This window comes from Aspergillus thermomutatus, assembly GCF_002237265.1.
Source record: "Aspergillus thermomutatus strain HMR AF 39 chromosome Unknown NODE_201, whole genome shotgun sequence".
In the NCBI taxonomy this organism is placed as follows: Eukaryota; Fungi; Ascomycota; class Eurotiomycetes; order Eurotiales; family Aspergillaceae; genus Aspergillus; species Aspergillus thermomutatus.
The window spans coordinates 1-20,425 of record NW_020798250.1 but is presented as its reverse complement, the minus strand read 5'-3'; the positions used below and the strand labels follow the sequence as shown (position 1 = coordinate 20,425).

The following is a 20,425-nucleotide window of genomic DNA, read 5'->3' as shown; positions in this document are numbered from 1 at the left end:
GGAACGCAATGCATAACACAGCACTTTAGTATTGCATCCGTTTATTCACGAGTACCCGGAGTAGGTCAAATTTGATCATGGATGTCTCCTGCAGCTAGCTGCTGACAATAACAGCACCACGCTTCCGCTTGATATCCGGTGGACCCAGGAGACAGGTGTCTCCGGTGCTCGACACTGTGCGTGGCATGCTCACTTCCTAAGGCCCAGTTCTTCAATGTGATGTCTTATGACCTACATTGGGCTTGGGATAATGGAAATAAGTGGACAGGCAGCTTCCTTAACGCGCACTCGAATCTGACTGAGATCAAGGATGCTCTGGATCTGCTCTGGAGAAACGACATTGACCCTTCCAAGGTGGTTATGGGACCCGGACTCGGAGATCTGTTCGCGTGGTGTGATCCTATGGAACCCTCGGGACTGCCCATGCACAAACAACAGCACAAGCCCAATTCGACTAATCCTGAGTGATCAACACAGCTGAGCATCCTCCTGAATACAATACGCTTCCCACATTTCTCAACGACGCCGCGCGGGGTCGGCTGTCGACTCGACTCCAAGATCAAAACGCGTTCCGGCCCATTGTTGCGGCTTCGAGAAATTTGCCCTACATCCATCTGGGGTCGTCCGCCTGGAGGCCGTTAACACATCTATCCCTCAGGAGAGACTTTTCGAAGCTCTTGGAAGCCAGACAAACACGAAATGCCTTTTCATTGTGCACGCAGCTTTGGATTATACCAAGACTGACGTGGGGTTTCCCACCTCGAGAATCGGAATGTGGCGTGCTGATTGTCTCCTCTTAGGTCTGGAGGGGTGCAAACAGAAATAGGAAAAAAGAATCGACAATCAAAATCAATACGCTGATCAACATGGATGATTGGAACCGCCCTTCTGTCAGTTTCCGCTGCAACTACCTCAGGCCCCCCACGGCCACCTGGGGCTACCTGATCATTCGCACCAGCTACGACCCCGCCCTTGAACCGGCATGGCAGCGCACGTTACAAAAGATCAAAGATACTATCTACTCCACGATCGATTATGAACTCCGATACCCTCAATCGTGGATGAAACTGCCCGTTGAAGACTGCATTCGCATCAAAAATGAGGGTTTCTCTTTTCTGGGACTCCCCCCGCCAGACCCTGCTCCGGTGGATGACCTCAAAAACAGGCTCAGATTCATCCTGCTAGAGGACCCAGCTCAGTACCGCGGTCTCTCCACCACTCAAGTTCAAGAGAGGTTTGACGAGTGGTGCATCCAGCACTCGCAGCAGCTCGCCAGAGAACGGGGAGTGGTATTGGAACCCATGACTGAGCTGGGACCGACCCCTGTTTCAAATAATGTCTGTCTCTGGATCGACGAGGAGGTTCTCAAGGTTGTGGATGGGGACATCAAGAATGAGTTTGGCGAGGGCCCGTATGTCAAGGCTGTTGAGCGGCGGCCCGTGTTGAGTCCCGACTATGACGGCTCATTCAAGGTGGAATTGGGCTATCTTTGGCAGATGTATGGAGATGCCTTCAACAGTGGCGGATTAGATCAGTTCCTACCACCGAAAAGGCGGAAAACAGGGGAGCGGCCCGTCTGGAATGGATCCTGGCCGTTTGATGTTCAGATGGAGTCAATGGGGATGGATGAAAAGGAGATGGAGGAGGAGTGGGGGAAAAGAGGAGAGGCCAAAGTTCTGAATGCCATTTGAACCTTTCTCACATCCCTTTGACAGAGACTACAGAATGCAGCAAGGCTTTTATGTATTGTATGTACCCCGGACTGTCAACCACCGAAAGGGATCGACGTTCATTTGTGGAATCATGAAGCCTCCAATATCACTTACAGCTCGAATGTTCCTTGATGAATGGCAGCATTGACGATGGGATTGCTAATATTATCTCTAATTCTCCTGTTGGTGGAAAACACTACATTTGCATGGGCATTTGCCCGACTCATCTCCCAGAGTCCAATATAAAGATACTCACTCTTGTAGTCCGCTTAAACTGACATTCATCTACCGGTATTGTCCAAGTCATCCCAGATCACAATGCGTCTCCCCCTCCCCCTCCTTTCATTCTTTATCCTCCCCCTCTACGCTCTGCCGACCCCCGGCCACTCTCCCAAACCACCCTTCTTCCTCTTAGCCGGCGACAGCACAACAGCCAAACAGTCCTCCAACGGCGGCGGCTGGGGCAACGGATTCCTCAACACGACCCTCTCCCACGGCGCCAGCGGCCTCAATTACGGCCACAACGGCGCCACGACCGTCAGTTTCCGCGCCGGAGGGGACTGGGCCACGGTCCTCAGCAAAGTAGCCGAGTACAAGGACCGCTACACGCCCTACGTGACCATCCAGTTCGGCCACAACGACCAGAAAGCCGCGGCCAACATCTCCATCGCCGAATACACCCGCAACCTTGAGCGATTCGCCTGCGAGGCGCGCGATGCCGGCGCGACACCCATCCTGGTGACCCCGCTTTCACGCCGGAACTACCAGACCTCTAACGTCACGGGCGAGCCCACCATCATCCTGAGTCTAGCGGACCAGCGCGCTGCGACCATCGAGGCGGCGAGGAATTCGCGCGCGGCGTACGTCGATCTGAATCGCGCGAGTACGCGGTACCTGAATAGCATTGGGCCGGAGGAGGCGTACACGTACAACCTCACTCCGGATGACCGGACGCACCTGAATACGGAGGGGAGTATCGTGTTCGGGGGAATGGTGGCCGAGTTGATCGACGGGGTTTTTGCGGGGTTGCAGAAGGCGGGGTATGTCAGGGTCAATCCGAGACTGAAGAGGGCGCTTGACCGGGGAGAGTATTATTGGCCGGATGATTCTGTTGAGGAGTGGTAGCTAGTACTCTATTGATGGTGTCCATGATGTTCTCTGCTGGCTGGTTTAGATATCAACGCAAATAGCGTCCCGCCTCTTTTCATCGCGGAGTCCCCCAACTGCAGCGGCATTAACCATAATAGTCCTTTCACATGGATATCTCGGGCGTATAAGCTGTACAAGTGCATGCCACATTAACGTGATCAGATTCCTCCACTTTGCATCATCGTCAAGGATGCTCTCGTACGCTCGTTGGAAATCGTCCCAGCACAGAGTCTCCTTCCCGTAAGCCCCATGGATATGACCGAATACATGTAGCAAAGGCCTTCGCTTCGCCGACCATAACCAAGACCGAAGGAATTCACAGCCGTATCGTCCCAGATCCAAATGTGTCTTTGGGGGGCCGTGTGTAACAAGAATATCAATGTCATCAGGGATCCGTATTTCGTCCCAGACATTCTCAGCACGCGGATACTGGAAAGCCCAGTTCCCGTGCCGAGGGGTGTACGGGGACCCGAAGACCTTGACGCGTCTGCTATCACCAAAGTCGAGGATTGTCGATGAGTTCTCCAGATAACGGATGGATTTCCAGTCGACTGGCCCGGTGCGATTGCGAGCGGGAGCTTTGGGGTCCAGACACAGCTCGTGGTTCCCCGCTATCGCTACCTTGAAGCGATGGGGCTGGCTATCGAGCCATTCGATCTGTGCTTCCAGCTCCTCTCGAGTACCGGACTGGGTGAGATCACCTGCATGGATGAGGATATCTCCGTCAGGCAGTTGGGGCTGAGTGTTGTGAGTGTCTGAGATGCAAACCACGCGTATGGTTGGGCCATCATGGTCAGTGGACATGGGCATGGGCATGGGCATGGGCCTTTGAGCGAATCGGCTGTAAAGAAGTTCCGCAATTACAGGCACGGGGGCCCTCAGCAAGCGTGTCCAGATGCTCTCCTGCTCTGGACGACGCAGAAGAGCATCTAAGCCCGATGTACCTGAGAAAGCCATACCTGTAGATGTTTGTATTCATCTGTAGATAACTGTATGTGATCTCTCAGCTTAGGTACAGTCGTTTACTCATACTGACGTCAAACACTCGCAGTCGAGGCACATCATATAAACATGACACGTAATGGGTTATTCATAAATAGGTTCAATCGCGTTTAGAGACTTTAAAGAAGTCAAATAGTTATTGGAAGTAGATTATCGATGACTTTACCATCGTAGAATCTACGATGGTAAAGTCATCGATAATCGCTGCAGCCCCACGTTAGCATATACGGAGGCTAAGGAGGCAGGGGACATATTAGGTATACCATTGCAATACTCTCCAGTCTCTTTATCTTTGCTGCACGTTTCATTAAAGCCAGCCCACATACGTGCTCCAACTACCACTGGAGGAGACCCGCCAGGTATCATATAGCCTGCACAGTTTCGCTCCACTGAGTTATACCACTGCCAAAGACTGACCCCACAGCTGGCATCGCAGATTGAGTCGGTGAGTGTGTCATTATCCAGCGATCCATGATAACTCAGCTGCATCATAGAGGACACGTAGGGGTCACACTTGATCCGCTCAGCTAGGGAATTCTTGCAGGCCAGAGGAAGATCAGCATCCTCCAGCCCGGAAGAAGTGTAGATCGTGAAACCAGGGAACTCCCTTTGGCCCGCTGTTTGCTCAGCACCACCCAGCCAAGCCAGGATTGACGAGAGGAATCCGTTGACGTTATCCCAGGCATATGTGGGTACCCCCTGGAACGGAGTGACCATTTCGATGATGGCCTTGGTGCAAAGATTTATAAATCCAGATATCAGAGCTCTGCTCAATTTCGAAGCCTCTCTGCTGGCAGTTCTCAGTTTTAAGACAGTCCTGGGAGTAGTCTGAGTAAAAGCTGTAGAGGCCGCTTCCGAGAATCCAGATGGAAGACGAGTCGACGATACGGACTGCCCAGGATACGGCGCACTTGAGTGGATTGGACTTGCAGTCGTCGAATAGAGGATCGTCAGGGAACACTCCCGGTGTAAAGGGATTAGGCGCTAGAGGTACTGGTTGATAGTATGGGGATTCCGTCTGGATCATAGCCATCAGGATGTTCTGCGCCCCAGAGAGCTGATACTGGTACATGACGTTATGCTCTGACGAGGTCCCGTAGAGCCAGGCCTGTTGGCTTTCAATCAAGATACCACGAGCTGAGTAGACGTCAATTTGATCCTGTGTGATCACGTCCAAATCGTGGTCGGCGACCCAGGCCCAGATGTTTTCGAGATACGCAGTTGACGATGGAGTCAGATGCAGCAGGAGAGACGCCGCAATGCAATTCGGATTCACACGACGCGTCTGCTTAGGGCATTGTTCCCTCTGAAGCTTGGAACCGATGGCGCCACCAACACGAATGTGCGAATCCCACATGGCAGCAGAGCCTTTGACGGACTGCTCGACATTCCACTCGACAAGAACAGCTCCTGCAGTTGGACCGGACACCGTAAACATCATGTCTTGGATTTCAATGATGCCCACATCCCCAGGATTTCTAACCTTGACCGCGACATAAGGGTGATCGATATCCTCAAATTTGGGGCCCGTGGCCACAATCTGAGGCCATGCCTGGCCCATAACTCGCGAACCCACGGGAACTTTCAACGTATCCCTGATCATATACACGCCATAAGGGAAGTACACAACCGATGATAGATTGGCAGCGTATTCCAGAATCCAATTCAACACGACCACGTCATCAGAGCTTCCATCGCCCTTGGCACCGAATAGTTTCACGTTGACAATGTCATCGGTCGAAAGATCCTCGTATTGGGGGCGACGGCGTGTGAACAGGTTCGGCTTAACATACGCCTGACTTCCAAGCATTTTCTCAGTTCGATTCATGACAGGGATATCCTGCCCGTTCACAAAGGATCCAACACCAGTTGCGTCATTGACCATACCAAAACCCCATGAGTCTTTCAGGACTTCATTGCCGCCAGGGAGAAGGACCTGATTTCTTACACTGTCCACAACCGCGGTCTTAACATTGAAGAATCCGACGTTTTGAAGCAGTAAGGATGTAGAGTTCTCCGTGTGGAGGGATGTAACGATGCCATTCGGGGTATTGGCAATGATGGCATCAGCTAAAATTAGGGAGCCAACGCCTTGCCCATTACTCATGGAGCCACCAGCCTATCCTCATCAGCTTTGTTATTCAATGTAAGGGGAAGGAATTGATTCCATACCCCGCCAACGATTACCAGACCATTCGTGCATGATTCGATAACATAGTCTTGCATGGTCCATGCCCAGTCCCAATGGACCTGCAGAGCTGTCTGGCAGTTCACGAAAACGAGCTGACTAGTTGTGAATTGCTGATTGCCAAAATAGGCACTGGGGAAAGATCTTGATTAGCACTCCTTTTGATTATTGATAGGAGCGGCCTCACCCAAAGTTCCCACCCACAAAGGTCAGGTCAGTCAGAAAGCCTCCTGAGCCATTCTCCATGTAAATACCCTGTTGCGTGTTCCCAGGAACGTCTGAGTTGTACAGCATGTAGAACTCGATATTTTCCAGCGAAGTACCTTGCGCCACCTGCCAGTGAATTGCGCATACATAGGCGGACGGATCCGTTGGCCGAATATCGATCTTGAAGTTCTTGATGCTGCGCAGGAAGTTGTTCTGGTTGAGATACCATTGCTCGTTGCCGCTCACATAGGGATCTGAAGTAATAACGCCCAGCCCGATGAAGCTCGACGCGGCTAGGATCGTGGGCACGTTCAGTGGCTAGCGGTCGTTAGACATGCTCACCGAAGCACTGTGCGTGGAACTTACATCACCTATGAACTGGGTATTATAATATTGGATAATGGACGAGCTAACCAGGTATGTGCCGCCTGGAAACCAGACTACTGCAGGATACCTAGTGCTCGAGCCGCAGTCCGCACCGCAGCACCCTCCGTCTGAAATTGCTCTGTTGATAGCATCCGTGTCGTCTGTGACCCCGTCACCCTTGGCTCCGTAGTCGCGAACATTTCTCCAAATCTAGGTTACTGTCTCAGTATTCGCGAGTGCGAAGAAACTTTGAAAGAGGGGCGAAATACCTTGTAGCCGTCCGGGGCGAATGGACTGTGGCCATTCTTTTCCATGTGCGGCATCCAATACAGAGAAGGGGCGCGCTTGTGAAGTCCTGTGTAACTCTCTTGGTCAACCAGCGACACGTTTGCATTTTCGGCGAAAGACTGGAAGTCATAAAGGCCATTCGACTGGACAAGAGCCTGTGGCGGGGTATTAGTGTGTCGCTTTCCTTGACCGTATTTGCGACGAATATCAGCCGCTACGTCGCTGTGATTTCCACTCGGCGTGTTATCCGTTGATTCCGCAACGATCTGAGCCGCTCTAGCTAGCTCCGGTGGGATAGAATATGCTTTGTTGCCACGGGTCGTGGTAGAGGGAGCATCGCGTTTCGGAAGGCGGGCATTCTCTACCGCTTCAGTACTATAATCTAGCGGTGCAGCAGTCGCGAACGATGCCTGCTGAACATGAGTACTTTGTCACACTTGTCTCTATCACTCGAAGGGATCTATCATCTATCTATACCTGTGTGCGGTGAGGCTCCTGGGAGGCGTATTGGTTGAAATTGGGATTCTCCACGCGGTCCTTGTTGACTTGGGCCAGAACTGCCAGAGCGTTCTTGACCATGGTCGCGGAATCATCCGAGTTCGTCGCATTGCGCAACGCTTGAGCTTGGTTGTTGCGTCGATCATGATGATGGCGATGATGCAGATGGCTGTGATCGGCCCGTGCCGTGTGGAGGATGAGGATCAACAAACAGATCGACAGACAGGGTTCGGAACCCTAACTGATTGCTTTCGAGCAACCTCATCTTCGACAAAAACGCCCAACTGGCAAGAGAACAAGTCTTTCTTGCTCAGCAACACAATCAGAATCAAGAGGAACTCTTGGCCATAAATCCCCCGCTTTTCGACTCCGCGGACCAGGACCACCTTGGCATAGTCTCTTCCTTGGCTTTGGCTGCTTGGCAAGGTGGACGGAAAGTATAAGTATCCGCCTAGTCCGCTCAATAAACCTCCTTTCCTAGGTAACCTCCATTAACTTCCAATCTGCTATTTCATTGCAAAGCAACGTGGTCCCCAGTCCTACCTGGCGTCTCATACATCGGCTGCAACTCCCTCAAGCACCACCCTGGGGTTTCATCATTTACCGCACCACATACACCCCCGAATCCTACCGCCAATTCCCCCAAATCGTCGAGCTAACAAACTTGTACATAAAACGGGAGATCCGCCAAGAATACGCATACTTCAAAGAAACATTTGCCGGGCCCCCCGAAGAGCTCAAAACAGGCTACCAGCTCATCTGCGCCAACCACCGCCCCACCATCATCGAAGACCGCACCCAGCTCGACGGAATCTCGCTCCACGGCGTGCGATCCCACTTTGAATCCTGGATCGACGACCGCGCCAGCGGCAGGGGTCGAGAGAACTGGAACTGGGGCCACCCGACGCAGCGGCACGTGTGTCTTGTCGTCGACGAGGAGGTGTGCCAGGTCTTAGGAAAAGCCGGTGCGAGAGCAATCGGCGAGGGCACGCACGCCGGGCGGTATCTGGATAAGTGGTGGGTCAAGGCCGTGGAGGCTTGGCCGGAGATTGATGAGTGGGAGAGGGAGGCCACGGGCTTTGATGGGGCGATGAAGGCGTCTGTTTTTAGTCTCTGGGGGTTATGCGGCCTGATGGATGATCCGTACCCGATGTGGATGATGAGGAGGGATGGGAATGGGGTGTATACTGGGTGAATGGATCCTAATCAAAGGGTAGGTAGTACGGAATATTCGAAGCAGTATCGCAGTTTGCTACTGGGATATTCATAGCGGGTGAAGATGTTGCGCCACGCCTCTGTGCTGTGTGGTATCTCATTGATTTGATATATCTGTTGGTTTCTTTAGTAACTTCTCCAAGACACAGAATCTACCTTAGTTAGAGGGCGGAAATAAATGTGTACCAGGGTACGTTGCCACAAGCTTTGAACCACGGTCCATGGGTTGTCTGTCGGACCCGGGGAATTAGCCACACATTATTATCTCCTGATCATCTCCTGATCTTTCTGATGCTGCATGGTGATGAGCCTAAGATTGCGCGTGGTAAACTAGATATAACAAGCCTTTTAGTCATTGACAGAAAGAAGCGAAACTCGATAATAGCAAATATCCTGATCAAATTCACTATCTCAGTGATGTCCGAAAAAGCAGCACCAAGTAATCATCCAGCCACTGGTCAAGGTGGTAAACCAAACACTCTTCAGCAGGAACAGTAAGTCGTGACCAATGTCTTTGCAACGGAAAGAATCCCGGTTTAGTATATCGACAGAACGACAACAGAGAAAGCACCAGCCGCAGATCAACCAGCCTCTCCTCTGACTGGAAGTGCTGGACCTGTGCCTGCAGCTCTACAACCGTCGCCGTGGTCTGCGCTGACCAATTACCCTGTAACCATTGACTGCCCCATTTGCCATGCACAAGCGACCACCAGAGTCGAGTTCATGGTTGGGCATCGGGCAAAGTCAGTGATCCCCATATACCCGTCGCTGAGCTAGCAAAAAGACGAATACTTGAGTTCATATGCTAAGATGAGTGCAGGCTCTGGTCATGTCTCTGTTGCATCTTCTGTGGCCCGATTGGTGCTATATTACCTTGCGTGATGAGGGATTGCCAGGATTCTCTTCATTATTGTGGGAAATGTAACAGACTGGTTGCAATTGTGGAGAGCCATGGAGAGGTTCGTGTTGTAGCCTAGGATCCCACTCTTGGGGTGCTTTCTGGAGGTGATTTAGCAATCCGCTTAGCTATGGACGTGGAAGAAAGCATTGATTGCATTATGCTCTGTCTGATGGTTAGAACGGCCCTAAGAGAACCTACCAAGCTTGATAAAGTTTGCAACCATGACGTGCTTAGTGAGGAATTGAGAATGTATATCTGGCCTCACTAAACATCAACACTAGCTTCAATGGCCAACAGGAATCATGCCGCTAGAAATTAGCATCCACTAGTGATCTTGACCCCGGCTCCTACCGTCCGGAACCACTAAGGTACTTAGTAGTAGCACCGATCAGACTAGTCGTTGTTGGGGGCTTTAGCATACCCTTTACTACTAAGGAGTCTAAGGTAGTTTTTCTCCCATCACAGTCTAGTGAGTCATCGAGACCCCTGTTGATCTATGCGACCTAGTTTCACATTAATATATCTTAGCATCTCTGGAGAGAAGAAGAAGGAATGAAACTCATACTCTGATCTTGATCTATCTAGGAGGAAGGAAGAAAAGCACTGTAGAAGAGGAAGTATCACTTACGTCCCTATATAATGAGAGGCAGGGATATTTTCCACTCATCTCATCTTCTCGCAGGTGTGACAACAGAGAATATACTTCTCCAGGGGTTGCACACCAGGCCACATTCTGCTTGATACCCTCTCGGCAGCAATCGGAGTATTGGACGAGGAGCTGCTATCATGGATTCCGAACTTGCAGGGCTCGAGGATATGGACTAAACTCCTGTGTATGAAGGTCACGTGTGGCTGACGCCTTGGAGTGACTCAGACATCCCCAAATAACTACTAGTTAAAACCTGGTCAAGCCCCAGGCCTACAATCAAGCCATTCCATCCGCTCATCCACAGAGGATTATCGTCTTTTCGACTGAGTCCAACAGTCCAACTGTTGATCAGCAGGAATGTCTCGACAGTCGTATGGCACAGGCCTTGATCGGCTGTCCCTGCTGCCCAGTGAGCTTTTAATCGCCGTCTTCCAGCAATGTGCCGACTTTTCCTCCGTGTGGAGTCTTATGCACACATCTAGACTAATGTTATCTGTGTTTAATGATAGAGCCTGTGACATTGTCTCTGCAGTCATGCTCTTAACTGTGCCCGTCCAGACTCGGATCCTCATGCAAGCAATCCTCGCCATGCACACGGGCACTTTTCAATGCAAAACTTATGGGGACGCCGATTATTTCATAGACAGTGACATCCGACCAGCAGATAGGATTATAGCATCATCAACACATCTGCGCAAATTCGTTCGTCTCGCCCACCATATCCATGTTCTGGCACATCTATGTATCGAGAGCTCCATCCAGCAATGCCTTAAGAGTCCATTAGGCCAACGACAGTATCCCCGAGGCTTTGAGATACCCACCTGGACAGAGGAGCAGCGGACAGTTCTTGCATTTTGGCGCGTCATGTTCTGGAACGAACTCAAGATTAAGGGTTCAATGGGATCTCTGGGATGGTCCCCAGGGGACCTGAGACGACTGGCCTCAAGTGGCGCCTACCAGCATTTTACATCAAATGCTATGGTATACGAGGCCTTTACAGCTTTGTTTTTTATTGCTAGGTTTCCGCTGGTGGAAAGTTCACTTGACCCGTCTCAGCCTCTGTCTCAACACCCCTTCAAGCTGCCCAGGGTCCCTCATGAAAAGGAGTTTAGCTGGGTCTGTGAGCCTCCTCCTTCTTCAAGAGCCATTACTCAAGGTCGATCATTTGAGCAGTGTGGACCAAGCTTGGAGGCAATGTTATCTGCACAGCAAGGGGCGCAGCAAAAGACCCAACAGAGACCCGACAAAGTCTGCAGTCAAGAGGACGTCCTAGACCTGAGGCATGAGCCCAGTCCTGAAGCCAGTCCTGAGCCTCCGTCCCAGCCTCATCCGGACCTGACAGGGGAACCTGAAGAGCCACATAGGCTAGGAGCACGTCGTTTTTTCTATGGAACAGACTCCGACGAGGAATCCGAAGACGACAGCCAATTGGACACTGCCGAGGACTTACAGGAGGACACCGACGACGAAGAATCAAGCTCCAGCTCGAGCTCTGATTCAAGCTGGGCTGGTCCTGTAATTACCCGAGGCTGCCTCCTCTTAGATCGCTCCCCGTCTCCAGAAGAATTTTATATCCGTAACCGAGTACACCCCTACGAGCCTCGCCCGGTCCATGATTATGGGCCGCAGTCGCAGCGGCCCCAGGAGTGGGAGGACCTAGGCCGAGAACCGCTCGGTGTCCAATTCTGGCGTAGTATGGTTGGGAACCCTGAGGCCGGACCGGCTAAGTACATGTATTTCCAAGCGTATGTTCGCTATGGATTTGCAATCTGGGAGGAGCAGCGGATGGTACAGCTTGGAATGTGGTCACACTCCGCCCTTGCCAATCCTTTGGAGTACTACCGACGATGGTATACCTTTCTTAGGCAAGAGGATATTGACCGCTGGAAACAGAATTTTCGATATTTCGATGATGATGACTACGAATGAGATTCGATTGTTTAGCTATTTGTGTCGCAATATACCACAGATACTATGAAGTTGATAATCTAGCATATCATGCATTCAAGCAAGTCCAGCATTTGACTCATTACACGTTGATGTCCAAGGAGCTTGGGTACGGTGATAGACGAGTAAGAGCCAAAGTGTTCATTCACCTTTAGGTTATCCGGATATAACTGTCCGGATATTTTCACGCTTCATACGTACAGAAGCCTGTGCAGAACTCAACTGGGTATATCTTGCCGTCCTTAGTGATGGTGACATGCGGAGTATAATCATAGGCGACCCTGCCATACAGCATTGTGAGCATAATCACAAGAGAAGAAGATTAGTACTTACGCAGTCAGAGCGTAATTCTCTGGGTTCATCATGGCTTGCGGCGTCTTGTACATTGTGTCATCCTTTCGAAGTGAATTACCTGTCATCCTCCAGAAGTTATATTCCTCATCATTGCCCCGATTCATCACTGAGGAGCCCCAATACAGATGAAACAATTCGTGATACAGAGCTCGCCCGGCTGGAAACACTTCGGAGATTTCCTGGAGCCCCTCGGCCTCTTCGATAGCTTGTCATTCCTAACCAAACTGCTCTTGAATGCATCCACTGAGTATAATCGAGGTCCATTGAACACCTTGTCGCATAGTATGATGGCGCCGGAAGACCCTTCGTTGACGGTGAAGGCAAGGACATTAGGGTCTGTGCAACCGCCGACCTTGGGATCATTATCCCATTTGGTGTCAAACTCAGGTACCAAGACTAAGGGAAGCAGCGAATGCGGCAAGGAAGCCTAGAGAAGATAAAGGAAGGGCGGCTGTACTGCACAACAAATCAATTGCTCAAAGGATACTAGTCGGCATTGCGAATGCAGCCCGAATTCAGAACGGCACCGGAGTCGGGCAGCCCCGGGACATATCCCACAGGGCAGCCCCTGCACAGAGGGAAATAGGCTGTGGCCACGAATCCGTTGTATCTTGAATTTCCGGATAACCAAGAATAATTAACGTGTTATGTTCCTCTCCTCCCGCCACCATCAGTCAATGTGAGGCAGCCCGCTAATAGAGGCAAGTAGTCAGAGTGAGACCGCAGAGGGCCGAGGCCAAGGCCGAAAATCTCTAGAGATAGCCACCGGCACGCAAGGCTCCCGAGATCAGTCCAACTCTATCGGCCATTAGTATGTCAATCCCAGCAGCTGCTTGCACCTTAAACGAAGTCAGTGAACTGTACGCTCTCCTCTGGACAGAGGAACCTTACTTTCGCGTTCTCTGGGATGTTGTTCTGGAGTCCGTACGACCCACATACCAACCCGGATTGCTTGACGTATCCGATGAGTCTGGGGCAGCTGATCAGGGTCTCGGATGCAAATACGACGCCAGACAAGCTCCACCGCTTCGCGAAACGAACAGCAGACTGTAGACTGGAAGCCCTTGTCTCCAAATCCGCCACTGGAGGCTTGCCGGCATTGGTGATGAACATCACTGGATACACTCGTTGCTTGAAGGCCAAAAGAATGCAGACTTCGGGAGTGAAAGAGGAGAGGATGATGTTTCGTGTATTCCGAGCGTGCAGGAGGATTTTCTCCAGAATCTTGTCGACAAATGTGTTGATCTCGATGGCGAGAGGCGCGACTCCAGCTTCTGCCGCCTCATGGATTCTCGGATATTCTGACCGTGTCAATATAGCTCATTTGGAGAAGAAACTCGGCCAAGGTTGAAGCCAGGCTTACTTATTTCAACGTTAAGACCAACCGACTCGGGCAGTTTTGTGAGCACATCTTCCAGCGTGGTAAAAGAATCCTGGATGAAGTCGCCGCGGGTATTCGGCTTGAAGCCCTTATTTGTAAATTCCACGGTGTGCTTCAGCCTATCACGGATCTCCTGAGTGCCTGGTCCATACTCTCCTGTCAAGGACCAAGAGCGAGTATGGGTATTCTCAACCCCATGTGGCTTTCGTACATCTTGAACAGGACATCCCGACTGGAGCTTGCTGACATACAGAAACTAGATATGTGAGTTGAGTTTCATCTATTCCGAAGGTACTGACCTGTTCCACAGTCAAGTCATGAATAGGAATATCCGTCCCCGATTCGCTCAGAGAAAAGTCATGATAAAGAACGGGCACCAAGTCTCTTGTCAGCTGCACATCTGGTCATACTTAGTACGCAAGACAAAGACCGCTCTGAGTAGTTGGATTTTACCGAACTATACGTGAGGTCAGTATATCCCGATAAGACAATGAGTTGTGTAAGTTACCTCTACATAAGTGGCGCCTTGCTTTGCAGCTGAGCGAAATGACTGGACTTGACGTTAACCAAAATTAGCTTGTCAAGACGGATCACGTACCTCCATTGTATTCTCCCCAAGCTGAAGATGGCTGCGGTTAGCAGTATTTTGACCAAGTCCTTTGTCAATCCGTCAACAGTTGCTTGACACGGGCCTGACACGGGCCTGACACGGGGAATGAAGCGGAACTGATACCTCTGTGGCCAACAAGTTGTAGGCTGCTTGTCGTAAACGTTGGTGTGCCCCGTGCCGAGATATTCAGCGGAGCCATTGGGCTGGCGATGAGAAAGGTGAAAGTCACGGTACCCAAAAGGATCAGTGTGTCTTTTGATAATATGGGGATCGTACGTTCCCTGATAAGGCTCTCCCTATCAGTCCCGAAACAATCGCTGAGGCTTTTCAATAAGGCGACGCCGCTTCCCAGGAGGGCTCGTCCTCCTGTGTGCAGAGAACCAGCGCGATACAACATGAACGCCAGCCAAGTCTTGTCAGGATCAGAAACGGGAAAAGTAAATGGTTCGTTGACCATATCATTCAATATGGGCAGTTCGACCGCTCGACTTGTATCATTCCCTTCTGAGACCGACACTTCAAGAGCCAGGGAGCCGCCGGTGCAAATGTACCCTTCCGAATTGGGGTTGAATACAACGGCCTTGGCCTGATTGCCTTTCCGCGTCGCACCTAGGTTGATTATAACATAACTGTAGTCAGGGGGAAGATGGACTTGTGCTCCAGACACAGGTTTCACGTGCATGCTAGATGGACTGCCAGGGAGATTGAGAGTACTCCATGAATCCAGCATTTCGGCCACAATAAGATGACCTCTCAGCGCGGCGTGTTCTTTGGAAGTCCAGCCAATATCGTCAACTATGTCTTGTCTCGCTCCTGCCTGCAAAAGGAGCTTTGTCACTGCCTGGTGGCCTTGCGCACATGCAATAAACAGCGGCGTCCATCCCCGGGCAGTCTCGGCAGCGTCGATATACTTCACCCAGCCTGTGCTCAGAAGGAAATCAACGACCTTCTCATTCCCAGTTTGGGCGGCCACATATAGGGCAGTCTCCCCTTCAGGAGATTGCGTGTCACAGCCCGAGTGCCGCTTGCCAAGTAGGTAGACTATGTCTCTAAACTGATATCTAATGGCGATAAATAGAAGTTCGTCCAGTAACGTAACCAAGTCCTTGGTCGTCTTTTCGCTCGTTTCTCCTTCCAGGTCAAGAGCGGCCAGAAACATATCTGTAATAGCTAGATGATTGTCTATCACCGCGTAGTGTAACGGTGTATATCCCTGGGAGTCTACCGACAAGATCAAGCGGAGGGCGTAACTTCTATCGCGGCGGGCAGGCTCCAGGATCGATTGGCAGATGACTTGCAGGCGATATAAGGCACTGTAGTGAAGACAATTGCGTCCAATGGCGTCTTTCGCCAGGAAGACGTCTTTCTTCTGGTGGCCGAGCCGCTGAACAGTGTGAAAGAAGCAGCTGGCCATCACCTCGTCACGACGCTTCTTATGACCGCAAGGAGAAGTAATGTTCACTCCATTATATCCTCCCAAGGTACCACTTCGGCCCAAAAGACAGATCATATGGATCAAGATACCGTTGTCGATCTCGACACCATATTTCTGGAATGCCTCGAACAGGAAGAAATTCACCGAGTTTTTCGCACCGTAGGTCAGAGAAAGCCCCGCCATGTCATAGACTAGCTCTCGGAAGCGTGGACTGTGTGCTCCGTAATCCAAGGAAAGCTTCTCCAGGAAGGCGCTCAACTGTGAAGACTGATCCTCCGTGATGCAACACAGCAGATCGGGGATCACACCATGTTGGGTTGACTGTCTATGTAGAGTTTCCGGACGAGAACCCGGAAGGGCCAGGGAGCGACGAATCTCTGCTGTCAGGTTTCTCAAGATCTCAGCGTCTCTTGCGCATACGGCGTCACGATCAGCTTTCCTTTCAAGCCACTTCGATCTCTGCTGGTGTAATGGTCCGGACAATCCGCTGCACCTATCGAGCTTGGAATATACCCTGTTGATGGCTTCTGTATTCACCCTAAAATACCACTGCAACTTCTGGAAATCTTCCCTGAGTTCTATTATAGCACGGAGAAGTTCTTCCAGCTGGCAGCAGCCCAGACGCTCGCCAACCAACCATTCGCCCCTTTCAAGCGGCAGGCCGAATTTCCTGCGTATTCCGTCTTCCCTCTTTAGTAAAAACTGATATTTGTCGTCATGGAAATCGCTTATGGTATTAATGCCGCGTTCCAGGGATAAGAGCGTCTCTGAAGAAGGTATGAGAAACGTCTGACAACGAAGGTAATCAGGGACGATTCATAACTCACCAGTGAAGTCCGGCTGTGTTCTCTTATGCATCGCTTCCCTGACGGCTGTATTGAACATACTTTTCAGAGAGACATAGGGAATATACGAAGACGCCCATTCCGGCACCTGGTAACGGTGTAAATCCTGACCAAATCTCATGATCTATCGGTGGAGGACGAAGAGACCGAAATACAATATGAGGGCTTTAGGAATATCTATAATGAAGAAGTCCAAATTTGACAGTGCTGAATGAGAGGGAGAGATCATCAAGAGACACACAGTCGTTTTTGGTCCTTGAGTACCCCGCTCCCCTTCTGATAAGTAGAAAGCCAGAGGGTGTTTCCACTGTGTCCTACGTGTGCCAATCAGCATTTATTTGCTAGCTGGAGGCTTGTGGCGCTCTGATGCATAAGACTAATCGGGGCCATTCTTTGTTCACCCGCCGCAAAGTCACAGTTAGTGAAGGAATTACTTCTCTGGACAGCCACCAAGGAAATCCTCTTCTCCGAACATATTCCAATATGTTAGTAAATGCACAAACTCCCTTTGTTCTCTCTTTCAATCTCCTGATGTAGTTCCGGCTATTTCCTGCGGTCAAATCTGAAACCTACCTGCCTTCAAGGGCTCCTATATCAAGCCATGTGGTTCTGCTGAGGGAAAACCTCGAAGGCATCGCGGAAGCTATCGCAACTACAAGCACTGCTGGGTTCGTCTAAGGCCTCGCAATCAGAGTCGGCACGTGGCGAAAAGGACGAGAACATTCCTGCTCTTGAAGCACCCCTTGGGCTGCGATCAGCGCTTGGCAGGTGATTGATGATGCTCAGCAGCTCATCGAAAGTGTTTGCCAGGCCGTCTGTCAAGTCGGGGCGCTGTCGTAAGCAATTGCCAAAATCGCCAAGTGTGTATCCCTTGTCGTATTTCATTCTGAGATGATCCGTGGTGGCCAAAATATGAAGAGTTTCAATGTCGGCATGCAGCGCCGCAACCTGAAGTAGATGTGGGCCTCGGAGTCGCGGGCAAATGGAGTATTCGTGCCATCGATCAAGAATTAGCCGTAAGACATTGTGACTATTATATGCGATGGCAGTCGTAAGAGCCGTCGAGCCATCGACGGATATAGCGTTAATATCTGCGCCGTACTCAAGCAACAGCATAGCAAAACTCGCGTTGTCGGTTCGCGCCGCGTGGATCAAGGCTGTCTTCCCATCGGTTCCACATGCATCCACATCCGCGCCGAAGTCGAGAAGGCTTTTTAACAACAGAGCGTCCGTAGCGTTTCGGGCAGCGCAGTTGAGAGGGCTTCCTTTCTTCTCGCCGTTGGGAATCTGAAAGTCAGTGTGTGCGCCAGCTTCCAGAAGCAAACGAACCGCGACTGTCCGGCCCTGGGCAGCCGCATTGGATAAGGGGCCGGAGAATTGGACATCCATTATGTTTGGATTCGCACCATGACTTAACAATGTGACGATCGCTCGTGTATCTCCTCGTGCTGCCGCCCAGGCCAGTGGTGTTCGTCCCATCGCGTCCACTGCGTTAACATCTCCCGGTTTCCTAGAAATTTCGTCTTCCAAGTCCAGTGTCGACAGTCCTAAGACAATTTTATGGGTCTTCGTAAATCCCGCTTCTTCAACGAAGTCTTCCAGATATCCGCCCTGAGTAATGGTGCGAAGGGCGTTAACAGCAGTGTCAGACAGTCCGCCTTCAAGAAGGAAATGACAAGCCTTGTTCCTTGGGCTGTTGTCGCTTGCGGCAATTGGCCTATAGTCGGGATCGGCCCCGGCTTGGATCAAGAACTTGCATGTCTCGTACTGTTTCCCGTAGAGAGCCCATCGAAGGACTGAATAACCTCGAGTGGAGCTGATGTCGCGGGGGGAAGCTAATCCACTGACAAAGAGATGCTTCAGTCCCTCAATGTCACCGCTCAAGGCAAAGCTGACGCACTGTGCCGTGTCCGGGACCCTTCTTAGCGTATCTAAATGAAGAAGCGTTCCGATATTCGGCTGATAACCCACTTGCAGTCTTAGAATGGCAGACGACAGCGAACCTAGAGGAAACCAGTATTCCAAAGATAAAGACCTCGCCCTGGACTTGTTGCACGACTGGACAGTGCACTTTGGACTAAGGAGCGGAATGCCAGCATATCCGACGAACAGGCAACCAAGAACGCGGCCAACGAGCGCAGGACTGGTCTTTTTCTGGTGCAAATGGCACGCACAGTGGCATCCTGACCGGCAAGTCGTGGAGAAGGGAGTTACGCGGATACCAATCCCATCGGATCGCGGTGTTATCGGGTACGCCTCTTTAGTGGACGGCCGAACTGGCTGCCTTCGAGCAGTTGTTGACATGTCGTAGGTTGAACCCACTTGCGTGAGCTGGCTGGCCTTGACTTGATCAGCCTGTACACGTAACATCTCCTCAACTCGAGCTATACGCTCGTCAACAGCAGCAAGCCCGCTCAGAAAATTCGTTTTCAGGGCGAGTTGCTCTTGAGAAGATTGCATAGCGATAGTAGAGATCGCTTGAATTTCGAGCCGGATCTTCGTCATGTCTTGTCTAGCATTTCAGTTAGAGAATAGAACTATTCCGTGCATTTTCCCGTTGTTTTCAGAGTATGTTAGATCACGTACGAGTTGGAAGTCCCGAGGATGATATTGATATTGGCCTTGACCGTTCGAATATCCTCTTGCAGGGTCTGCAACCTGCCCTGCTCCTTTTTCCATGCATGTGCCCTGAAGACAGCCATTCGAGACACACGGCAGGCGGCAGATAGCTGGTCAACGATGGTTTTGATTTCCACTAATTTTTTGTTTGCTTGCTTCAAAATATGAGGAATAGCTGACAGCTCGCTCTCCGGCAGACAAGCCCGGTCATCTATGAGGGAGGACAACTGAAGAAGGACAAGATTGAGGTCAGCAACCTCATTATTCACCGCGTGGAGCCGACCGGGCAAGCTTTGACAGAGCGCCCGCAGGTCGGAGAGGACGGAACAGGTTTGTCCAGCAAGTGTTGCGATGGCAATAATGCTCGCGCTAATAGAGAGGGGATCCATGGCGATGAGGGTGGTCTTCTCCTTTTCCTGGAATCCCAACCCAGTTATATATTCGACAGTATCGGAGCGAGCGTTCGCCTGGACGAGCCCAAATTCGTGAGAGTGCTTATGGCCTGTTGCTTTTGAAACCATGCCAATTCCAGCAACAGGCCTCATGGCCACTTCTAAAGTGCCTCGTTTGCTCTCTATGGCAGTGTTGATATGTCTCACATGCAATGGATCCATATCCATACACCTTTCTTTGTTTAAAAACATTTAGGAAACGCGAGAGAGCCAACAAGAAACAGGAAGAAAGAAGTTCCAAACCAGCTCATTGATTCACGAGTGTATGTGGTACTCAGGTGTCTGCAGGAGCATCTCCTTTGTAGTGAGTCTACTATGATAGAAGCAATATGATGGATGAAACCGATGTACGATTGATGATGATGATGATGATGATGATGATGATGATGATGGGAATGCTAATCTAGGTGTGTGTGTGTGTGTGTGTATTTAACGGCCGTGGGTCGTGACAAGCACGCTTCCCACAATTCCCTATTGGGGCAAAGGCCGCCAGGGGGTAAGCCCTGGGCTTCTAATCTATATTTCTATATACAGATTTTTAAAACAAGAAAGAGGCTCTTTGGCGCATTTACATAGCTGCCGTGACCAAAAAGGGGGGCCCTGCGGG

General features: G+C 50.9%; 7 protein-coding genes across 7 annotated transcripts; 4 read left to right on the top strand and 3 right to left on the bottom strand.

Annotated features, from left to right (window-relative positions):
- Positions 1-866: 866 nt before the first annotated feature.
- CDV56_102858 (uncharacterized protein) lies at positions 867-1,691 on the top strand (the record flags this gene model as incomplete). Its single annotated transcript, XM_026756477.1, has 1 exon — positions 867-1,691. One exon carries the CDS (start codon positions 867-869, stop codon positions 1,689-1,691), a length of 825 nt encoding a protein of 274 aa, XP_026611864.1.
- Positions 1,692-2,030: 339 nt separating this feature from the next.
- On the top strand, positions 2,031-2,837 carry CDV56_102710 (rhamnogalacturonan acetylesterase; the record flags this gene model as incomplete). The annotated part of the gene is made up of 1 exon (XM_026756329.1): positions 2,031-2,837. One exon carries the CDS (start codon positions 2,031-2,033, stop codon positions 2,835-2,837), a length of 807 nt encoding a protein of 268 aa, XP_026611863.1.
- A 45-nt stretch (positions 2,838-2,882) lies between these two features.
- On the bottom strand, positions 2,883-7,491 carry CDV56_102104 (uncharacterized protein; the record flags this gene model as incomplete). Its single annotated transcript, XM_026755723.1, has 8 exons — positions 2,883-3,599; positions 4,281-4,680; positions 4,739-5,982; positions 6,036-6,183; positions 6,239-6,576; positions 6,625-6,834; positions 6,894-7,322; positions 7,390-7,491. The coding sequence occupies 8 exons, from the start codon at positions 7,489-7,491 to the stop codon at positions 2,883-2,885; spliced, it is 3,588 nt and encodes a 1,195-aa protein (XP_026611862.1).
- A 63-nt stretch (positions 7,492-7,554) lies between these two features.
- CDV56_101957 (uncharacterized protein) lies at positions 7,555-8,605 on the top strand (the record flags this gene model as incomplete). Its single annotated transcript, XM_026755576.1, has 2 exons — positions 7,555-7,637; positions 7,933-8,605. 2 exons carry the CDS (start codon positions 7,555-7,557, stop codon positions 8,603-8,605), a joined length of 756 nt encoding a protein of 251 aa, XP_026611861.1.
- Positions 8,606-10,745: 2,140 nt separating this feature from the next.
- On the top strand, positions 10,746-12,104 carry CDV56_101469 (uncharacterized protein; the record flags this gene model as incomplete). Its single annotated transcript, XM_026755088.1, has 1 exon — positions 10,746-12,104. One exon carries the CDS (start codon positions 10,746-10,748, stop codon positions 12,102-12,104), a length of 1,359 nt encoding a protein of 452 aa, XP_026611860.1.
- Positions 12,105-13,228: 1,124 nt separating this feature from the next.
- On the bottom strand, positions 13,229-16,868 carry CDV56_100746 (uncharacterized protein; the record flags this gene model as incomplete). Its single annotated transcript, XM_026754365.1, has 8 exons — positions 13,229-13,315; positions 13,368-13,777; positions 13,840-14,113; positions 14,157-14,249; positions 14,366-14,407; positions 14,456-14,514; positions 14,591-16,669; positions 16,730-16,868. The coding sequence occupies 8 exons, from the start codon at positions 16,866-16,868 to the stop codon at positions 13,229-13,231; spliced, it is 3,183 nt and encodes a 1,060-aa protein (XP_026611859.1).
- A 473-nt stretch (positions 16,869-17,341) lies between these two features.
- CDV56_100161 (ankyrin repeat domain-containing protein) lies at positions 17,342-19,911 on the bottom strand (the record flags this gene model as incomplete). The annotated part of the gene is made up of 2 exons (XM_026753780.1): positions 17,342-19,259; positions 19,334-19,911. 2 exons carry the CDS (start codon positions 19,909-19,911, stop codon positions 17,342-17,344), a joined length of 2,496 nt encoding a protein of 831 aa, XP_026611858.1.
- Between the last annotated feature and the right edge of the window lie 514 nt (positions 19,912-20,425).